This window comes from Nerophis ophidion, linkage group LG06 (genome assembly GCF_033978795.1).
Source record: "Nerophis ophidion isolate RoL-2023_Sa linkage group LG06, RoL_Noph_v1.0, whole genome shotgun sequence".
Lineage (NCBI taxonomy): Eukaryota > Metazoa > Chordata > Actinopteri > Syngnathiformes > Syngnathidae > Nerophis > Nerophis ophidion.
Window position 1 is genome coordinate 8015586 of NC_084616.1, and position 22996 is coordinate 8038581.

The window sequence follows — 22996 nt, forward strand, 5'->3', positions numbered from 1 at the left end:
GCGTACGTGGAAGCCGGTGACCATGTCGGCCTTGAAGTCGTCCGACTCCCGCGGCTTGAGGAAGGTCCTGGTGCAGGGCACGAACCTGTGCTCCTCCAGGTGGTACGTCACCTCCATCTTCCTCTGCGGCGCCAAGAAGACTCGCTCGGCCACGTCCTCGTTGGCGTCCTTCTGGGGGTTCCTGTGGAAGCGCTCCACCACCTTCTGTCTCACAACCACACGGAGGCTCTGTCCCTGCACCACTTACAGCGTGTCCGACATTTCATACCAGCAGGGGCCGCTCCTCCGTCTCCGTGTCGGCGTCCTCGTCTTCCGGCTCCGGGAGGTGGCCGAAGACCACGTGGCGGTAGTACAGGAAGTCCTCGCGGCCCTCGAAGGTCTCCGTCATTTCCTCCGGCGTGTCCACGCGGCGCACCAGACCGTCCACACGAGCGCCGCTGAACTCCATCTCGTGCTCGGTGCCTTGTGTTGGCGCAGTGGTGAACCTGTGGACTGACAACACACACACACACACACACACATTGCAGTGACGTCCCAATAGTACCCAAATAAGGACCTTACATAAAAGGTGGAACTGTCGCCCCGGCGTGAAGCGCTCGATGGTGATGCCCGTCACTTTGTTGACTTCTCGCTCCTTCAGGTGGTCGTTTCTGTCCTTGTACCACTCCTTCACCGTCACCGCCTCTTTGCCTGCAGCACAGATGGGATTTAGGACTCCTCAAAGGGGAGACGGATCTTAAAGAGACGTTTAAAAGATCGGCTTGTAATTTTATAAATTTTAAAACATTTTTTAACTGCTTCTCTTTTAAAAACATTTGTTTACTGGGTTTGAGACACATAGAGTTGAGAGGAATAGTCCAAAAATACTTCATAAAATAAAAAAACTATACAAACACACACACACACACACACACACACACTCACACACACACACACACACACACACACACACACAAAAATATATATGCATGTATATATATATATATCTATATATTGTCACACCTGGGTGAAGAATTGTCTGGGTTTTGTTTGGTTTCATGTTGTCTTGTCATTTCCTGTTTTATTTTGAAAGGTTAACTCTCCCTCTCGTTTCAGGTCACTTGCCCTTCCTCCTGTTTCACTGGTCTGATGTCTCTCCTGATTGCCTGATTGTGCCCACCTCTGTCACCCTCCCTCATGTGTATAAATGTCTGGTCTTCCTCTTGTCTTGTGCCAGGGTATATCGTCTTGCTACGTGCATCCAGCCTTGAACCAAGTTTTTGCTAAGTATTGCCTTGCCTTATTTATTGATTTCTTTGTTTCCTCTGAGAAAGACTGATTTTGTTTGTTAAAGTTTTTGGTCAAGAATTTTGTGTCTAATTTCAGTGCTTGGCCTTCTTTTTTTCCCCCTCTTGGAGCGCTTTAGTTTGTAGTTTTCTCAGCTTTTTATAGCACACTTTCTGTTAAAAAGTTCTTGTCTCCTCTGTGTGAGTGATTTACCTTTTTTTTTAGCTAATCATAGATTGTTCTTTTGTTAGAAGATTTGTGTGTAATTTTGCTATTGCCTTTTTCCTCCCTATGGAGTGATTTACTGTTTATTGCGTTTTGCCTATGTCTTTATCATAGATTCCATAGCCGCTTTGCTTTAATCACTCTGTTCAAAGAGATTTCAAAGAAAACTTAAATAAAGCCTGTGTCAATTGTCCCCCTTCTGCACCTGAGTCCTCATTCTCGCCAAGGTTTAACATATATATATATATATATATATATATATATATATATATATATATATATATACATATATACACACGACCATGAGATGTATTCCAGAAAAATTAAATTATACACACATTTTACTATATTGGTAGGAATTATTCTGAAATAATGGCTGTATATGTATATATATATATATATATATATATAATTAAATGGTTTTTTTTATCAAGGAAACAATTACTATAGTATTAGTTTGACTGAGATTTAATTATACACAAATTTTACTATATTGGTAGGAATTATTCTGAAATAATGGCTGTATATATAAAAAATATATAAATAAAATGTGAGTAAAAAAATGTACGACCAGATATGGTGTGTGTAGGCTTGAGCTACTATAGTAAATGCTTTTTACTGTGGTGTAATCTGCATGTGACAAATAGACTTGAACCTACCCTTTTGAGTGATGAAACCGAAAAGTGAATACAAAAATAAGAATTTAAATTTAAAAAATGAAACACAATAAAAAAATAGTATTAGTTATAAATATATATATATTCCTCTATCTTCATATAGCCATCCATTTTCTACCGCTTATTCCCTTTCGGGGTCGCGGGGGGCGCTGGCGCCTATCTCAGCTACAATCAGGCGGAAGGCGGGGTACACCCTGGACAAGTCGCCACCTCATCGCAGGGCCAACACAGATAGACAGACAACATTCACACTCACATTCACACACTAGGGCCAATTTAGTGTTGCCAATCAACCTATCCCCAGGTGCATGTCTTTGGAAGTGGGAGGAAGCCGGAGTACCCGGAGGGAACCCACGCAGTCACGGGGAGAACATGCAAACTCCACACAGAAAGATCCCGAGCCTGGGATTGAACCCAAGACTGCAGGACCTTCGTATTGTGAGGCAGACGCACTAACCCCTCTGCCACCGTGAAGCATATATATTTATTTATTTAATAATTTCCTTTAACCCTGACTCATTTTTTCCGCGCAGTTGACCGTCGGGTGGCACACGTGCAGAGTGGGGGCTCTTGTTGGCGCTAAATGTGCACATGTACAAAAAATACAAATAAAATCAAACAAAATACAAAATGGCTCTCAAACAAATCTCTCACAACTTGGAATCGGCTCTCGTTATTCACTTAAAAACCACCTTTCAAAAGACTTGATTTGCTCGTAACCGTCTCACGCACACGCACGCACACACACACGCACACACGCACACACACACACACACACAGAGTGTCAGCGTGTGGGCTCACAGTCAAAGTCCTTGAAGGTGGTGAGCCGCGTCACCAGCCCGTTGAGTCGCAGGTAAGGAGCGAACCTTTTCAGCTCAGTTTTCTTGTAGCACGTCAACTTCCTGCTTCCTGGCCAGCGTGTCTCCAGGTCTGAAGGACAAGCAGCATGTGGACTCATGCAGGACGTAACATGGTGACCATGTGGTACCTTCTCTGGAGATGCTGATGTAGGAGACCCACGACCTGGGCATCTCAAACACTCGCTCCTCTTCCTCCTCGTCCTCCTTCAAAACATCATCCCTCGTCTTTTCAAGCTATTTCCTGTTTTATTGGCGAGGCTCCCTACCCAAGTCATGCCCATCATCTTCATCTCCTTCCTCTTGAGGATGTTGAGGGACATTTGTCTCTTGCTGATGACCCCGAACAAGACTGGCTCCCACAGCCGGATGTCATGAAGATCATACACTATTTCCTGCACACACACACACACACATGCACGCACGCACATGCACACTTAAATAACTATTTTATAGATACACACTTCCTGTACGACAAGTCATAGGAAGCCCTAGAGCAGGGGTGTCCAAACTTTTTCCACAGTAAAAAAAAATATATATAATTTATTTTTTAACACTTTAATGAGTAGGACCCTTTTGGATCAGTGTGTTTTGTTTTGAAGTGTCATTGCACAAAAAAAAAATAGTGAATTAAAATCAAGGGTGTTATGAGTTGTTGACCTTTTTCCGGCTCCAATTATTACATAATCTCAAATATTCTACTTAAAAAATTTTATTGGGTGAAAATATTGCATATTTAGTGTTTTTTTTCCATAAAAAACATGGTTTCCTTTGATAAAAAGGGCATACAATTTAAAACTTTAAAAACGTCAGATTGACAGATAGCCCTAATGTTGAGGCGTGGCGCAGTGGAAGAGTGGCCTTGCGGAACCCGAGGGTCCCTGGTTCAAATCCCACCTAGTACCAACCTCGTCACGTCCGTTGTGTTCTGAGCAAGACACTTCACCCTTGCTCCTGATGGGTGCTGGTTGGCGCCTTGCATGGCAGCTCCCTCCATCAGTGTGTGAATGTGAGTGTGAATGTGGAAGTAGTGTCAAAGAGCTTTGAGTACCTTGAAGGTAGAAAAGCGCTATACAAGTACAACCCATTTATCTAGAGATTTAAAAACTTGAATAATAATAAAAATAATAATACTGAATAATGACACATTTTTAACATTTTAGTTTTTACCAAAACCCTTTGGGGTCCCCGGGATCAAGCCTTAATGGAGGCCTAAATGTATATTTTTTATACATATATTGTATTGGTTTTTAAAATAAAAGGCCCCCGCTTGCTTTGATTATTCAGTGTGCGGCCCTCAGTGGAAAAAGTTTGGACACCCCTGATGTACAGTAATCGGAGCCTTGTCTAGGTCAATACATTTCAACAATAATGATTTTTATTATTTTTTTTTTAGCAATGACAGCTTTAAAGAAAAAAAAAAACAACAGCCACTTCCTGTTTGCTCTTGTATTTCACTTTATGTTTTTTGATCATTTTCTTCTTAGTAGTATCTTTAGAATGTGCGCAAAATTGGCTGCAGGCTGCAAATAGATAGATAGATAGTACTTTATTGATTCCTTCAGGAGAGTTCCTTCAGGAAAATTAAAAATGACCCACAGGCGGCCCCTGAAGTCACCCCTCTTGTGACCTGCACAGTTTGACACTGGAACAGACTAAGACTTGCTGTACTCACAGCGCAGACGTCCTTGCAGTCCTGCATGTTGACGTAGTAGTTGAGGTTGTTCCACACGCTCTCCACCCCCAGGAATTGGTCGTGCGTGGTGCTGTATCTCCTTCCTGTGAGCGGGTCGATGAAGAAGTTCTCCTGGACGCTGCGGCACCCGGCCAGGACCAGAACCCAGCAGTGGACCCGCAGACCCCTCAGGGAGTCGACAGCAGGCTGGGGTTCCTCCTGCCCGAGGAGGCCCAAACGGATGTGAGACGATGACTTCGGACTTCCTGGTTCACCTTACCTCGTGCTTCTTGGACTTGGCCTCGGCTTCTTCCTGTGCTTTTTTGGCCTGGTTGGTCAAGAAGCGGCTCTTCACCTCCCGCTTCAGCACGTTGTCGCTCTCGCTTTTCGCCTCGGCGCCCTCCACCTGCACGCCATGTCCCCATCACGCCACGCACCCACACCTAGTGACTATCCTTGGGACTTTAAAGGCCTACTGAAAGCCACTACTAGCCACCACGCAGTCTGATAGTTTATAAATCAATGATGAAATATCAACATTGCAACACATGCCAATACGGCCTTTTAGTTGACTAAATTGCAATTTTAAATTATGCGCGAAGTATCCTGTTGAAAACGTCAGTATGATGAAGAGTATGTTGTAACGGACATTTTTTTCCAGCCCGATCCCAGCTAAAAGTCGTCTGCTTTAATCGCATAATTACACAGTATTCTGGACATCTGTGTTGCTGAATATTTTGCAATTTGTTCAATTAATAATGGAGACATCAAAGAAGAAAGATGTAGGTGCGGAGCGGTGTATTGCAGCTGCCTTTTGCAACACAAACACAGCCGGTGTTTCCCAGTTTACATTCGGCTCTTACCGTAGACATGAGTGGAGAGTTTGCGTCGTTCCTCCTGCAGCTGTGGAGGCTCCTGCATCCTCCCGCCGGCCGCCGCCGACCGTCGGATGCTTACTCCGTGGAGGGAAAAAAATAATAAAATGTCGAGGAACGTGGCTTCCCTCGGAGACACTGGCGGTCACCTCACCCGTGGCCACACCCCTCCGACTTTCAGGTACGACTATATAATCTCACTAAAACACTAGTAACACAATAAACAGATAAGAGCTTTTCCAGAATTATCCTAGTAATTGTGTCTAATAACATCTGAATCCCTCCCACTGCCCTCATCTTTTTTTTTTCTTTCTAGGCCTTCACTCTCACTTTCCTCATCCACGAATCTTTCATCCTCGCTCAAATTAATGGGGAAATTGTCGCTTTCTCGGTCCGAATCGCTCTCGCTGCTGGTGGCCATGATTGTAAACAATGTTCAGATGTGAGGAGCTCCACAACCCGTGACGTCACGCGCACATCGTCCGCTACTTCCGGTACAGGCAAGGCTTTTTTATTAGCGACCTAAAGTTGCCAACTTTATCGTGGATGTTCTCTACTAAATCCTTTCAGCAAAAATATGGCAATATGGCGAAATGATCAAGTATGACACATAGAATGGAGCTGCTATCCCCGTTTGAATAAGAACATCTCATTTCAGTAGGCCTTTAACGTCTTAACTGTAGGGTTGCCCCACTCGGAGACACTGGCGGTCACCTCACCTTTGGCCACATCCCCTCCGACATTCAGGTACGACTATATAATCTCACTAAAACACTAGTGACACAATAAGCAGATAAGGGATTTTCCAGAATTATCCTAGTAATTGTGTCTAATAACATCTGAATCCCTCCCACTGCCCTCATCTTTTTTTTTTCTTTCTAGGCCTTCACTCTCACTTTCCTCATCCACAAATCTTTCATCCTCGCTCAAATTAATGGGGAAATTGTCGCTTTCTCGGTCCGAATCGCTCTCGCTGCTGATGGCCATGATTGTAAACAATGTTCAGATGTGAGGAGCTCCACAACCCGTGACGTCACGCGCACATCGTCTGCTACTTCCAGTACGGGCAAGGCTTTTTTATTAGCGACCTAAAGTTGCGAACTTTATCGTGGATGTTCTCTACTAAATCCTTTCAGCAAAAATATGGCAATATGGCCAAATGATCAAGTATGACACATAGAATGGAGCTGCTATCCCCGTTTAAATAAGAACATCTCATTTCAGTAGGCCTTTAACGTCTTAACTGTAGGGTTGCCCCACTCGGAGACACTGGCGGTCACCTCACCTGTGGCCACACCCCTCCGACTTTCAGGTACGACTATATAATCTCACTAAAACACTAGTAACACAATAAGCAGATAAGGGATTTTCCAGAATTATCCTAGTAATTGTGTCTAATAACATCCGAATCCCTCCCACTGCCCTCATCTTTTTTTTTCCTTCTAGGCCTTCACTCTCACTTTCCTCAGCCACATATCTTTCATTCTCGCTCAAATTAATGGGGAAATTGTTGCTTTCTCGGTCCGAATCGCTCTCGCTGCTGGTGGCCATGATTGTAAACAATGTTCAGATGTGAGGAGCTCCACAACCCGTGACGTCACGCGCACATCGTCTGCTACTTCCTGTACAGGCAAGGCTTTTTTTATTAGCGACCTAAAGTTGCCAACTTTATCGTGGATGTTCTCTACTAAATCCTTTCAGCAAAAATATGGCAATATGGCGAAATGATCAAGTATGACACATAGAATGGAGCTGCTATCCCCGTTTAAATAAGAACATCTCATTTCAGTAGGCCTTTAACGTCTTAACTGTAGGGTTGCCCCACTTACCTTGTCCTGGTTGTCCAGCAGGTGGCACTCTTGCAGGCGCTGGTCCAGCAGGCACATCTCCTTGCTGGCGTAGCCGCTAACGCAGTAGGCGTCGTAGTTGGCGCCCAGCAGGAGACTGCAGAGCACGGCGGCGTACTCGAAACACGTGGCCGTCTGACTGTGCAGCACCGACGTGGCCGAGAACAAGAACTTGGGCTGCAACACACGTCTTTAGTCGGACTCCCATATCTTTTGTTGGCAGGGAGCGTGGCGCTCACTCACCAGCTCTCCAGGCGGCTCCAGAGGAGTCAGAGACAGGAAGTCGGCCACGAAGGAAGCACATCCTTCCCAGTAGAGCAGCTCGGGGTGGCTGGTCATGGTGGGCCGCAGCGTGGTTGACACAAACTTCTACACAGTGGGGAGAAATGTGCATGGATCTAAGTATGCCACCGCACAAAAAAATGCATTTTCTACCAAAAAAGATTTGCATACCCCGCAAAAAAGGTTGAGTTAAAAAGAATTATTTGTTGCAAAGCTTTTTTTTTATCCCAATTTTTATTTCTGGAGGTGAAGGTGGGGTTGAGGAATAATTTTTTGGCCAAAAATCATTTTTTTGGTGGCAAATTGTTATTTTACGGGAATTTTTTTTCTTTTACTTCAAAATCTATTTTTTAGCTTTGCAAATGTGCACATTCTATGCAAGTTTTTTTTTGGTTGCAATGTTTCTGGGTGTTACAAATTATGTTTTGGTTGAAATATCTTTTTTTTCTGGTTACAAATCATTTTTGTTTGAAAATCATTGTATCGTTTTTTTTTGGATAGAAATAGTTTTAATGCAGTTTTTTGGGGTTACACATATTTTTGGTTGTAAATTATGTTTGGTTGCAAAGTTTATTTTATGTTTAGAAATATTTTTGTTTGGTTCCAAATTTTTTTTTACTTTCTGACCAGCGTCCAGGCGAGGGAAATCTAGGTCTTCGATTTCTATTTTCCCTAAAGGTCTTCCAAAATCTTTTTTTTTTTTTAATTTTGCCTTGCATATTGGTAATTTTTCTGCAAAAAAATAGTTGGATTGCGATTTTTTTTGGAGAGGTTACAACTTTTCTTTTGGTCACAAATCCTTTTTGTTGCAAATAATTGTATTGTTTGCAATTGTTTTTGGTAAGAAATATTTGTATTTGTAGTATAATTTTTTTTTTTTTGGATAGAAATAGTTTTAATGCAGTTTTTTGGGTTACACATATTTTTGGTTGTAAATTATGTTTGGTTGCAAAGTTTATTTTATGTTTAGAAATATTTTTGTTTGGTTCCAATTTTTTTTTTACTTTCTGACCAGCGTCCAGGCGAGGGAAATCTAGGTCTTCGATTTCTACTTTCCCTAAAGGTCTTCCAAAATTTTTTTTTTTTTTTTTTTTAATTTTGCCTTGCAAATTGGTAATTTTTCTGCAAAAAAATAGTTGGATTGCGATTTTTTTTGGAGAGGTTACAACTTTTCTTCATCCATCCATTTTCTACCGCTTATTCCCTTTCGGGGTCGCGGGGGGCGCTGGCGCCTATTTCTGCTACAATCGGGCGGAAGGCGGGGTACACCCTGGACAAGTCGCCACCTCATCGCAGGGCCAACACAGACAGACAGACAACATTCACACTCACATTCACACTTTTCTTTTGGTCACAAATCCTTTTTGTTGCAAATAATTGTATTGTTTGCCATTGTTTTTGGTAAGAAATATTTGTATTTGTAGTAGAAAATTTTAAAAAAAAATTTTAAACCAAAAAATAGATTTTTGGTTGAAATATATTTGTCTACGAATCGTTTTTTGTAAAAAAAAAAAAAATAACATTTTTGGGGTGTTGTAAATCGTTTTTTTTTTTAAATTAAATGGTAGGCAACACAAAAATTGGCCCTAGTGTTTGAATGTGAGTGTGAATGTTGTCTGTCTATCTGTGTTGGCCCTGCGATGAGGTGGCGACTTGTCCAGGGTGTACCCCGCCTTCCGCCCGATTGTAGCTGAGATGGGCGCCAGCGCCCCCCGCGACCCCAAAAGGGAATAAGCGGTAGAAAATGGATGGATGGATGGTATTTTTATTAGCAATTTTTTGGGGGATCTAAATTTGTTTTGCTTAGAACACATTTTTTTCTTGGAAATTTTATTTTTTTGGAGGGGGGGGGGGGTGTGGTGTAATATTTTTTTGCCACTTCCAAATCCTTTATTTGGTTGCAAATTTGGTTTTGTTTTGAAAATGTGCACATTTTTTTGCAAGGCGGGGCCTTCTCTGAACAGTGTGTTTTTATTGGTCAGTCTTGGATGATGGCATGACCATATATGGGTGTGACTACGGTCTACTTCCGCCGGCAAATATCAAAGCCGATACTGATTCCATCCATCCATCCATTTTCTACCGCTTATTCCTTTTCGGGGTTGCGGGGGGCGCTGGCGCCTATCTCAGCTACAATCGGGCGGAAGGCGGGGTACACCCTGGACAAGTCGCCACCTCATCGCAGGGCCAACACAGACAGACAGACAACATTCACACTCACATTCACACTTTTCTTTTGGTCACAAATCCTTTTTGTTGTAAAAAATTGTATTGTTTGCAATTGTTTTTGGTAAAAATATTTGTATTTGTAGTAGAATTTTTTTTTTTTAATTTTAAACCAAAAAATAGATTTTTGGTTGAAATATATTTGTCTACGAATCGTTTTTTGTAAAAAAAAACAAAAATTTTTTGGGGTGTTGTAAATCGTTTTTTTTTTTAATTAAATGGTAGGCAACACAAAAATTGGCCCTAGTGTTTGAATGTGAGTGTGAATGTTGTCTGTCTATCTGTGTTGGCCCTGCGATGAGGTGGCGACTTGTCCAGGGTGTACACCGCCTTCCGCCCGATTGTAACCGAGATGGGCGCCAGCGCCCCCCGCGACCCCAAAAGTGAATAAGCGGTAGAAAATGGATGGATGGATGGTATTTTTATTAGCAATTTTTTGGGGGATCTAAATTTGTTTTGCTTAGAACACATTTTTTTCTTGGAAATGTTATTTTTTTGGAGGGGGGGGGGGGGTGTGGTGTAATATTTTTTTGCCACTTCCAAATCCTTTTTTTGGTTGCAAATTTGGTTTTGTTTTGAAAATGTGCACATTTTTTTCCAAGGCGGGGCCTTCTCTGAACAGTGTGTTTTTGTTGGTCAGTCTTGGATGATGGCATGACCATATATGGGTGTGACTACGGACTACTTCCGCCGGCAAATATCAAAGCCCATACTGATTCCATCCATCCATCCATCCATTTTCTACCGCTTATTCCCTTTCGGGGTCGCGGGGGGCGCTGGCGCCTATCTCAACCACAATCGGGCGGAAGGCGGGGTACACCCTGGACAAGTCACTACCTCATCGCAGGGCCGACACAGATAGACAGACAACATTCACACACTAGGGCCAATTTAGTGTTGCCAATCAACCTATCCCCAGGTGCATGTCTTTGGAAGTGGGAGGAAGCCGGAGTACCCGGAGGGAACCCACGCATTCACGGGGAGAACATGCAAACTCCACACAGAAAGATCCCGAGCCTGGATTTGAACCCAGGACTGCAGGAACTTCGTATTGTGAGGCAGACGCACTAACCCCTCTGCCACCAAAATCCTTTTTTTGGTGGCAAATTGTTATTTCACGGGAATTTTTTTTCTTTTACTTCAAAATCTATTTTTTAGTTTTGAAAATGTGCACATTCTATGCAATTGTTTTTTTGGTCGCAATGTTTCTGGGTGTTACAAATTATGTTTTGGTTTAAATATATTTTTTTTCTGGTTACAAATCATTTTTGTTTGAAAATCATTGTATCGTTTTTTTTTGGATAGAAATAGCTTTAATGCAGTTTTTTGGGGTTACACATATTTTTGGTTGTAAATTATGTTTGGTTGCAAAGTTTATTTTATGTTTAGAAATATTTTTGTTTGGTTCCAAATTTTTTTTTACTTTCTGACCAGCGTCCAGGCGAGGGAAATCTAGGTCTTCGATTTCTATTTTCCCCAAAGGTCTTCCAAAATCCTTTTTTTTAAAAAAAATTTTGCCTTGCAAATTGGTAATTTTTCTGCCCAAAAAATAGTTAGATTGCGATTTTTTTTGGAGAGGTTACAACTTTTCTTTTGGTCACAAATCCTTTTTGTTGCAAATAATTGTATTGTTTGCAATTGTTTTTGGTAAGAAATATTTGTATTTGTAGTAGAAAAAAAATTAAAACATTTTAAACCAAAAAATCGATTTTTGGTTGAAATATATTTGTCTACGAATTGTTTTTTGTAAAAAAAAAAAAAAAAATTCTGGGTGTTGCAAATCGTTTTTTTTTTAATTAAATGGTATTTTTATTAGCAATGTTTTGGGGGATCTAAATTTGTTTTGCTTAGAACAAATTTTTTTCTTGGAAATGTTTTTTTTTGGAAGGGGGTGGGGTTAATATTTTTTTCCACTTCCAAATCCTTTTTTTGGTTTTGTTTTGAAAATGTGCAAATTCTTTTCCAAGGCGGGGCCTTTTCTGAACAGTGTGTTTTTATTGGTCAGTCTTGGATGATGGCATGACCATATATGGGTGTGACTACGGACTACTTCCGCCGGCAAATATCAAAGCCGATACTGATTCATTATACATTGAAGCGGAGTCGTAAACAAAAAAAAAAAAAAAGACTTGCAACCAAACTTAATTTCTTATTGAGAATATACTTTAAAATGTTTTGTTTGTTTGCAAATAATAAAAAAGGCACAGTTAGTCTCCGTCCAGCGTACCTTGACGCCACATTCGTTCATGGGGAAGAGCAGCAGAGGCTTGCGCTCGGAACACAAAAGACGATACTGACGCTGGAAGCTGTCGGCGATGGCCAACAGGCGGACCTCGCCAGGGGAGTTGCGCCTGTATGAGTCGGGGAGGGTTGGAGTGGACCTGCAGGGACACATCTGGTCTCAAACATCAATACTGAGGGAAAACGTGAAATCTTTCTTGACGAGACAATGAAGACAAATCAGCAACTCACAGGTATTCACTCGGAGGAGACTCCCTCACTTTCACTTTTTTTTCGTCCTCGTCGTCCTCGTCTTCACTATCCGAATTCTGCTCGCTGTCGGTTTCCATGAACGCCTCCATCCCTTTGATCAGGGGTTTCAAGTTCATCCTCACGAAGGACCACATGATGGCTGTCCTCAGTGGCAACTAGAAGACAGAATAAATACGTGTAGCCAAACAGCATGGGACATGAAGGAAAATACTAGAAGTAACATATTGCCAAATAACTTTTTGTATGTATTCCAGTTACAGGTGTTTTTTTTTTGATAAATATTTGAACAAACTGTTCACATACGTTTGTTACGTCTCGCCTCGACTACTGTAACGTATTATTTTCGGCAAAATGCGGCTGCTAGACTTTTGACAAGAACAAGAAAGTTTGATCACATTACGCCTATACTGTATATACCTTTATATACATATATACATACATATATACCTATACTGTATATACCTTTATATACATATATACATACATATATACCTATACTGGCTCACCTGCACTGGCTTCCTGTGCACTTAAGATGTGACTTTAAGGTTTTACTACTTACGTATAAAATACTACACGGTCTAGCTCCATCCTATCTTGCCGATTGTATTGTACCATATGTCCCGGCAAGAAATCTGCGTTCAAAGGACTCCGGCTTATTAGTGATCCCCAAAGCCCAAAAAAAGTCTGCGGGCTGTAGAGCTTCTTCATTTCGGGCTCCAGTACTCTGGAATGCCCTCCCGGTAACAGTTCGAGATGCCACCTCAGTAGAAGCATTTAAGTCTCACCTTAAAACTCATTTGTATACTCTAGCCTTTAAATAGACTCCCTTTTTAGACCAGTTGATCTGCCGTTTCTTTTCTTTTTCTTCTATGTCCCACTCTCCTTTGTGGAGGGAGTCCGGTCCGATCCGGTGGCCATGTACTGCTTGCCTGTGTATCGGCTGGGGACATCTCTGCGCTGCTGATCAGCCTCCGCTTGGGATGGTTTCCTGCTGGCTCCGCTGTGAACGGGACTCTCGCTGCTGTGTTGGATCCGCTTTGGACTGGACTCTCGCGACTGTGTTGGATCCATTATGGATTGATCTTTCACAGTATCATGTTCTCATATGTTCTCATAGTCATCAGTGTCATCAGTATCACAGTATCATGTTCTCATAGTCATCATTGTCACCAATGTCCCACTGGGTTTTCCTTGCCCTTATGTGGGCCTACCGAGGATGTCGTAGTGGTTTGTGCAGCCCTTTGAGACACTAGTGATTTAGGGCTATATAAGTAAACATTGATTGATTGATTGATTGGTACCTTCAGCATGCACTGCTTGACAAACTGGGAAAAAGACTTTGAAGCAAGAGCCACAATAAATCTAACTTTCACTGCCGGTGGCTTTTGTCAACACATCCTACTGTAGAAAATGGATGGATGGATGGATCTTACTGCCTTTGAATTCCGTGACAATCAGTTGTTTTTCTTGAAGGCTGACTTTGGCGTGCTTGGCTCTGTGTTTGATTGTCCTCGCCGTCTAATGACACACAAGACATACCGTTTCTGTAAACTATAGAGGTTAATTGGTGTCTTTATCACAAAGCCTTTTTATGACACTGAATTTTCCATCATCTTCCGCTTATCCGAGGTCGGGTCGCGGGGGCAGCAGCCTAAGCAGGGAAGCCCAGACTTCCCTCTCCCCAGCCACTTCGTCTAGCTCTTCCCGGGGGATCCCGAGGCGTTCCCAGGCCAGCCGGGAGACATAGTCTTCCCAACGTGTCCTGGGTCTTCCCCGTGGCCTCCTACCGGTTGGACGTGCCCTAAACACCTCCCTAGGGAGGCGTTCGGGTGGCATCCTGACCAGATGCCCGAACCACCTCATCTGGCTCCTCTCCATGTGGAGGAGCAGCGGCTTTACTTTGAGTTCCTCCCGGATGGCAGAGCTTCTCACCCTATCTCTAAGGGAGAGACCCAAACTCATTTCGGCCGCTTGTACCCGTGATCTTATCCTTTCGGTCATGACCCAAAGCTCATGACCATAGGTGAGGATGGGAACGTAAATCGACCGGTAAATTGAGAGCTTTGCCTTCCGGCTCAGCTCCTTCTTCACCACAACGGATCGGTACAACGTCCGCATTACTGAAGACGCCGCACCGATCCGCCTGTCGATCTCACCATCCACTATTTTGCTGACAATTTCATTGAAAAAAAATGCAGTATTTGAAAAGTGTAGAAAAAACAATCAGTGTATAAAAATGTCTATGTAAAAAAAATCTGTATTTGAAAATTCAGTTGATGAAAATTCGGTGAAAAAAATTCAGTGTAAAAAAAATGGTGGTATTTGAAAATTTAGTGAATAAAATTGCAGAGTAAAAAAAAAATCGGTATTCTACAATTCTGTGTAAAAATGTCAGTATTTTAAAATTCAGTGCATAAAAACTTAAGGTAAAAAAAAAAAAAAGCAGTATTTTAAAATTCAGCATATGTTAATCTATTAAAAAAATTCCAGTATTTCAAAATTCAGTTTCTAAAAATGCAATGTAAAAAAATAAAAGTGTAAAAAAAGTAATTTTTAAAAAAAATTCAGTGTAAAAAAAAAAGTCAGAATTTAAATATTCAGTGTATAAAAAGTCCGTTTTTTAAAAATTCAGTGTAAAAAAAAGTCAGTATTTAAAAATCCAGTGTGTAAAAATGTAGCAAAAAAAAAAACGTATACAAATCAGTGTATAAAAATTTAGGGTAAAAAAACAACAACAGTAGTTTAAAATTCTGGGTAAAAAAAAAAGAATTAAACTGAATATCAAAACACAATGTTCAAACACTGAATTTATATATATATATATATATATATATATATATAGATAGATAGATAGATAGTACTTTATTGATTCCTTCAGGAAAATTAAAATTCCAGCAGCAGTGTACAGAGTTGAGATCAATTTAAAAAAAAAAGTCAAAAGTAAATAATGGGGGTTTAAAAGGAAACAAAATAGAGAAATATTACAAAAAGAATAAAATTTATGTATATACATACATAAATATACATTTATGTATATACATACATAAATATACATATATATGGATATGCATAAATAAACACACACACACACACACACACACACACACACACACACACACACACACACACACACACACACACACACACACACACACACACACACACACACACACACTCTTATACATACAGTATAGTTGTGTGACAGCTGTTGTAAAGCCCTTCATTGTCAATGGTGGTTTTGATTACATATATATGCAAATTAGCCAAGCCTTTTGCAGTTTGTGGGACATTGTCTGCTCCGAAGAGAGTGTCGGTGAGCAGTTGGAGAAACAAGTGGTGGACCTTTGGTGGGAGTTCTTAAAGGGGAACATTATCACAATTTCAAAAGGGTTAAAAATAGGGATGCAGCGAAATGAAAACTTGTGGCCGAAGGCCGAACCGAATAATGAATGCAGTTTTTCACAATTTTTTAAATATTGCATAAATAGCCTAGAATAAATATTTAGACATGTTTTTCAAATAAAGTAATTTTTTATTGAATATTGACATTTTTTTTAATATTCCAGTAATCTTTGCTTTTCAAAAAAAGCACAGTTTTTAATTTATATTAGGCCTTCAAACAAAACATGCATTCCCCCCCAAAAATAAAGTGCATTAAAGTGGATAAACCCACAACAAATGAATTATTGTCCTTTTGGCAAAAGTCTGCTTAGCCACAGTAGATAAGCTAACAATGTAAACAGAAAGCTCAAGTAAATCTCAATTAAGTGTGTGCTTGTAACCTCATACACTTATACAGGTAGCCTACACAACAGGCTAATAATGTAAACAGAAAGCTTAAGTAAATCTCAATTAAGTGTGTGCTTGTAACCTCATACACTTATACAGGTAGCCTACACAACAGGCTAATAATGTAAACAGAGGCCCCACTAAATCTCAATAAGTGTGTGCTTGTAACCTCATACACTTATACAGGTAGCCTACACAACAGGCTAATAATGTAAACAGAGGCCCCACTAAATCTCAATTAAGTGTGTGCTTGTAACCTCATACACTTATACAGGTAGCCTACACAACAGACTAATAATGTAAACAGAAGGCTCAAGTAAATCTCAATTAAGTGTGTGCTTGTAACCTCATACACTTATACAGGTAGCCTACACAACAGGCTAATAATGTAAACAGAGGCCCCACTAAATCTCAATTAAGTGTGTGCTTGTAACCTCATACACTTATACAGGTAGCCTACACAACAGGCTAATAATGTAAACAGAGGCCCCACTAAATCTCAATAAGTGTGTGCTTGTAACCTCATACACTTATACAGGTAGCCTACACAACAGGCTAATAATGTAAACAGAGGCCCCACTAAATCTCAATTAAGTGTGTGCTTGTAACCTCATACACTTATACAGGTAGCCTACACAACAGGCTAATAATGTAAACAGAGGCCCCACTAAATCTCAATAAGTGTGTGCTTGTAACCTCATACACTTATACAGGTAGCCTACACAACAGGCTAATAATGTAAACAGAGGCCCCACTAAATCTCAATTAAGTGTGTGCTTGTAACCTCATACACTTATACAGGTAGCCTACACAACAGGCTAATAATGTAAACAGAGGCCCCACTAAATCTCAATAAGTGTGTGCTTGTAACCTCATACACTTATACAGGTAGCCTACACAACAGGCTAATAATGTAAACAGAGGCCCCACTAAATCTCAATTAAGTGTGTGCTTGTAACCTCATACACTTATACAGGTAGCCTACACAACAGACTAATAATGTAAACAGAAGGCTCAAGTAAATCTCAATTAAGTGTGTGCTTGTAACCTCATACACTTATACAGGTAGCCTACACAACAGGCTAATAATGTAAACAGAGGCCCCACTAAATCTCAATTAAGTGTGTGCTTGTAACCTCATACACTTATACAGGTAGCCTACACAACAGGCTAATAATGTAAACAGAGGCCCTACTAAATCTCAATAAGTGTGTGCTTGTAACCTCATACACTTATACAGGTAGCCTACACAACAGGCTAATAATGTAAACAGAGGCCCCACTAAATCTCAATTAAGTGTGTGCTTGTAACCTCATACACTTATACAGGTAGCCTACACAACAGGCTAATAATGTAAACAGAAGGCTCAAGTAAATCTCAATAAATGTGTGCTTGTAACCTCATACACTTATACAGGTAGCCTACACAACAGGCTAATAATGTAAACATAGGCCCCACTAAATCTCAATTAAGTGTGTGCTTGTAACCTCATACACTTATACAGGTAGCCTACACAACAGGCTAATAATGTAAACATAGGCCCCAATAAATCTCAATAAATGTGTGCTTGTAACCTCATACACTTATACAGGTAGCCTACACAACAGGCTAATAATGTAAACAGAGGCCCCACTAAATCTCAATTAAGTGTGTGCTTGTAACCTCATACACTTATACAGGTAGCCTACACAACAGGCTAATAATGTAAACAGAGGCCCCACTAAATCTCAATTAAGTGTGTGCTTGTAACCTCATACACTTATACAGGTACACAACATATCCCAACGTCACTGCACGTTGGTTGATTGCGTCACCGCGTCAAAAAATTGCGTCACACGCCACTATTCGGCCTTGTTTTTAACTCATTCCACCGAAGGCCGAATGAGGCTTTTTTTGCCACATTCGGTTACCGATTAATCGGTGCATCCCTATTTAAAAACAATAAAAATCAGTTCCCAGTGGGTTGTTGTATTTTTTAAATGATAAATGGGTTGTACTTGTATAGCGCTTTTCTACCTTCAAGGTACTCAAAGCGCTTTGACACTACTTCCACATTTACCCATTCACACACACATTCACACACTGATGGAGGGAGCTGCCATGCAAGGCGCCAACCAGCACCCATCAGGAGCAAGGGTGAAGTGTCTTGCTCAGGACACAACGGACGTGACGAGGTTGGTACTGGGTGGGAATTGAACCAGGGACCCTCGGGTTGCGCACGGCCACTCTCCCCACTGCGCCACGCCGTTTTTGAAGTTTTTTTCAAAATTTTACCGGTCTCCGAATATCCCTAAAAAAAAAGCTGGTGTGTTTTAGTTCTTTCTTGTCCTGCGCTCCTACTTTGGTGTCTTTTCATTTTTTGGGGGGTATTTTCCTGTAGCAGTTTCATGTCTTCCTTTGAGCGATATTTCCCCGCATCTACTTTGTTTTAGCAATCAGGAATATTTCAGTTGGTTTTTATCCTTCTTTGGGTATTCATTGTCATGTCATGTTCAGATGTACATTGTGGACAAAGCCTTCTCTGCTCCACACGCTGTAAGTTTTTGCTGTCGTCCAGCATTCTGTTTATATTGACTTTGTAGCCAGTTCAGTTCTGCATAGCCTTGCCTGAGCTTCAATGCCTTTTCTTAGCAGCACTCGCCTCCTGTTTATTTTTGGTTTAAAGGTATTCTGAAAGCCACTACTAGCGACCACGCAGTCTGATAGTTTATATATCAATGATGAAATATTAACATTGCAACACATGCCAAAAAGGCCAGTGTAGTTTACTAAATTGCAATTTTAAATTTCACGCGAAGTATCCTGTTGAAAACGTTGCGTGATGTCACTGATTGTAGCGGACATTTTGTTCCAGCCCGATCTCAGCTATAAGTCGTCTGCTTTAAACGCATAATTACACAGTATTCTGGACATCTGTGTTGCTGAATCTTTTGCAATTTGTTCAATTAATAAAGGAGACGTCAAAGAAGAAAGATGTAGGCGGGAAGCGGTGTATAGCGGCTGCCTTTAGCAACACAAACACAGCCGGTGTTTCTTTGTTTACATTCCCGAAGGTGAAGATTTACAACGGAACAGAGCGGTCAAGCGAACATGGTTCTCTACCACACGTCAACAGGCAGGTTTCGGTGAGAAAATTGTGGTAATAAGTCGGCTCTTACCGTGGACATGAGCGGAGCTTGCGTCGTTCCTCGTGCAGCTGTCAAAGAGGCAGCTGCGGACTCTCTTGCCTCCTCCGACCGGCCGCCCTCGAACGTGGGATGCTTCCACCGTGGAGGAGGGCGAAAAGAGTTCAGCCCGGCCCGTCGAGAAACGTGGCTTCCCTCAGAGACACTGGCGGTCACCACACCCTTGGCCACACCCCTCCGACTTTCAGGTACGACTATATAATCTCACTAAAACACTAGTAACACAATAAGCAGATAAGGGATTTTCCAGAATTATCCTAGTAAATGTGTTTAATAACATCTGAATCGCTCCCACTGCTCCGTCTTTTTTCTTCTTCTAGTCCTTCACTCTCACTTTCCTCATCCACAAATCTTTCATCCTCGCTCAAATTAATGGGGAAATCGTTGTTTTCTCGGTCCGAATTTCTCTCGCTGCTGGTGGCCATGATTGTAAACAACTTTCAGATGTGAGGAGCTCCACAACCCGTGACGTCACGCGCACATCGTCTGCTACTTCCGGTACAGGCAAGGCTTTTTTATTAGCGACCAAAAGTTGCAAACTTTATCGTGGATGTTCTCTACTAAATCCTTTCAGCAAAAATATGGCAATATCGCCAAATGATCAAGTATGACACATAGAATGGACCTGCTATCCCCGTTGGAATAAGTACATCTCATTTCAGTAGGCCTTTAAGCATTAGACACCTTTTGACCTGCACGCTGCCTCCCGCTGTAGTCTGCATATCGTGATCACGACACTTAGCTACCTGCTGCCACCTACTGATATGGAAGAGTATTACACGGTTACTCTGCCAAACTCCACAACAGCACATTATTGGCGTATTATAATTACTGGTTTGCAAAAAATATTTTGAACACAATCAGGTGGAATGACATCATCTCCCACAGCACACCAGACTGTATCTCACGGCACACCAGTGTGCCGGCACAGTGGTTGAAACACACTGGGTTAGAGTCGGTAGGTCGTGAGTTCAAAATACAAAATGGGAGCCATTGCCTCCCTGTTTGGCATTCAGCATCAATGGTGTGAATTGGGGGCTACATCACCTAAAACAGGGGTGCCCATTACGTCGATCGCGAGCTACCAGTCGACCGCGGGGGGTGTGTCAGTCGATCTCCAGCCAGGCTTTTAAAAAAAATAGACCTAAAAATTAGTGATCATCAATCTTCACCAAGACGTCACTTAAATGACATTCACGGTACCGGAGGGTCTTGTGAGATGACGCTGGCTGCTGCAAGATCATTATTATGAAAATATGACCGAGAGGAAGGCGAGAAACACTTTTTATTTCAACACACTCTCGCGCCGTACCTTCCGTCAAAACTCTAAAGGCCGACTGCACATTTCCTATCTTCACAATAAAAGCCCTGCTTCATGCTGCCTGCGCTAACTAAATACAGAGTCTGGGAAAACTGGCGTGCACAAGCGATCCCTCAGAAAGCTGGCGTGCACATCACTTGTGCACGCCAGCTTTCCGAGACTCTTATTTTGTTAGCACAGGCAGCATGAAGCAGGGCTTTTATTGTGAAGATAGGAAATGTGCAGTCGGCCTTTAGAGTTTTGACGGAAGGGACGGCGCAAAAGTCTGTTGAAATAAAAAGTGTTTCTCGCCTTCCTCTCTGTCATTTTTTCATAATAATGAACTGGCAGCAGCCAGCGTCATCTCACAAGACCCTCGGGTGCCGTGAATGTCAATCAAGCAAGCTACGGAATTTGCCGCCAATGTTTTTCTTGTAAAGTGTATGGAAGCTGGATGAATTAGATGCCAAAAACCAACCACTTTCATGTGGTATTGTACAGAAAGGACAACTTTTTTTCTCCTCCATTTGAAAATGTGGGCGTTATCATCATTACTGTCTAATTCCAATCAATGCAAGTCATCAGAATCAGGTAATACACCAACTTATATTCTTGTCTTTGTGAAAGAAAGACATCTATATGTGTTACACATGCTTGTATTATCATTAAACACATTTAACTTGTTTACAAAAATGTCTCTTTCATAAATAAATAAATATAAACGATATATATAAATGAGGTAGATCCCCTTGAGTTGGTCAATTGAAAAGTAGCTCGCCTGCAGAAATAGTGTGGGCACTCCTGACCTAAAATTATTCCCGAGCGCGGCCACTGCTGCTGCTCACTGCTCCCCTCACCTCCCAGGGGGTGGAACAAGAGGATGTGTGTGTGTGTGTGTGTGTGTGTGTGTGACTATCAGTGGTACTTTAACTTAACGTAACTTACATAAAAGTGGTCCTCCATGTTTGTAGTTTCATCGTGAAACATCAAGCTAGCATGGAACCTTCTAGCTCAAGCCTCATTATGTCAGCAAAAAGTAGCACAAAACAACTAATTCAAACACAGCTCATAAGATTATTTTTAAAAGTCTATTTTAAAAACACACACAAACAATGAAATCCAAACCTACCGTCGTCAGGTTTACTCACTACTTTGTTAACTTAGCTCCACAAAAAACGCCGACCTGCCAATCGCTTTACGGTTGTCGTCTGGTCTCCATGGTTACTGACCTGCGCACGCGCAACACTGCCGTAAGGTTTAGTGACTCGGAGCAGCAAAGAATAAAAATGTAAATTTGTGCTGATGAAGGGTACGTTTATGTTTGAACCATTTGTATTTTATTTCTATCCATGTGAATTGAAAAACAAAAACTTTTTTTAAATTTGTGTTCTTACTTTTTTTGGTGTCGAAAACCCAAAACTAGATAGAAAGATTACATTTTCATTTTATGTTGCAAAAAAAAAAAAAAAAAAAGATTGAAAAAAAATCACTAGTCGGCAGAAACGAAAAAACGGAGCAAAAACAAGAATTTATATCGACGCCGGAACCGGAAGTTGCTATTTGAAGACAGACTTGTCTTTAAAAATAATAGTGACTTCCGGTTGATGGTAACATAGAAATGTTTGTCAACATTATTATGCTCCAAGCACTATTGGCTTCGTCTTGTTTTCGTGAATGTAAGTTTCACAATACCCAACCTGTTTTTTGTGCCTTTAAAAAAATAATTTTATTTTAGTTACGGTACTTTATTGAGGTTACAACCCCCTGGTGCTGTTCTGTACTGTTTTTGTACGTATTTTGATTATTATTATTCCTCAATTGTTTGTAAGTATTGCAATTTATAAATAAAGGTTTATACAATTCCAAAAATATATATAAAAAAATGAAATAAAATATATTATGCTCCAAGAAATTTTTTTTGCACTTAAATGTCGTTTTCTGAAAGTAAAACCTACATTTTCTAATTGGCCTATATTGATCTTTATCGAAAATTTTTAAAGTGATTTAGTTAGCCCTTTTTTTGTCTTTTGAATTTTAGCATATTTCTTCTTCTTGTTCTTGTTCTTCTTCTTCTTATTATTATTACTATAATTATTAATCTAATACTTTATTTGTATTTGCTTTTATTTTTTTTCCTTGACATGTTTTATTAATGTCATAATTTGCTCAACTTGTAAATTGTTGAAAGTGACTTGACTTTTACGTACATTGTGGATATATGTTTGTTGTTCGATTAAAAAAAAATTACATAAAAAAAATAGCGACTTCCGGTTCTTGTTTCTTTTACGTTTCTGCTGAC

General features: G+C 40.9%; 1 protein-coding gene across 1 annotated transcript in view; it reads right to left on the minus strand.

Annotated features, from left to right (window-relative positions):
* The window catches only part of LOC133554151 (dynein regulatory complex subunit 7-like), a 32989-nt gene extending 11015 nt beyond the window's left edge, over positions 1 to 21974 (minus strand). Inside the window, exons 1-14 of the mRNA XM_061902586.1 lie at positions 21827 to 21974; positions 13857 to 13941; positions 12403 to 12578; positions 12158 to 12311; positions 7666 to 7791; positions 7405 to 7599; positions 4981 to 5106; positions 4701 to 4919; positions 3295 to 3420; positions 3157 to 3232; positions 2970 to 3098; positions 562 to 690; positions 269 to 492; positions 7 to 204 (exon numbers count right to left, since the gene is read on the minus strand). Coding sequence (XP_061758570.1) covers positions 7 to 204; positions 269 to 492; positions 562 to 690; positions 2970 to 3098; positions 3157 to 3232; positions 3295 to 3420; positions 4701 to 4919; positions 4981 to 5106; positions 7405 to 7599; positions 7666 to 7791; positions 12158 to 12311; positions 12403 to 12557 — 1857 coding nt within the window. The 5' untranslated portion in view covers positions 12558 to 12578; positions 13857 to 13941; positions 21827 to 21974. The remainder of the gene's footprint in view (positions 1 to 6; positions 205 to 268; positions 493 to 561; positions 691 to 2969; positions 3099 to 3156; positions 3233 to 3294; positions 3421 to 4700; positions 4920 to 4980; positions 5107 to 7404; positions 7600 to 7665; positions 7792 to 12157; positions 12312 to 12402; positions 12579 to 13856; positions 13942 to 21826) is intronic.
* Positions 21975 to 22996: the final 1022 nt, after the last annotated feature.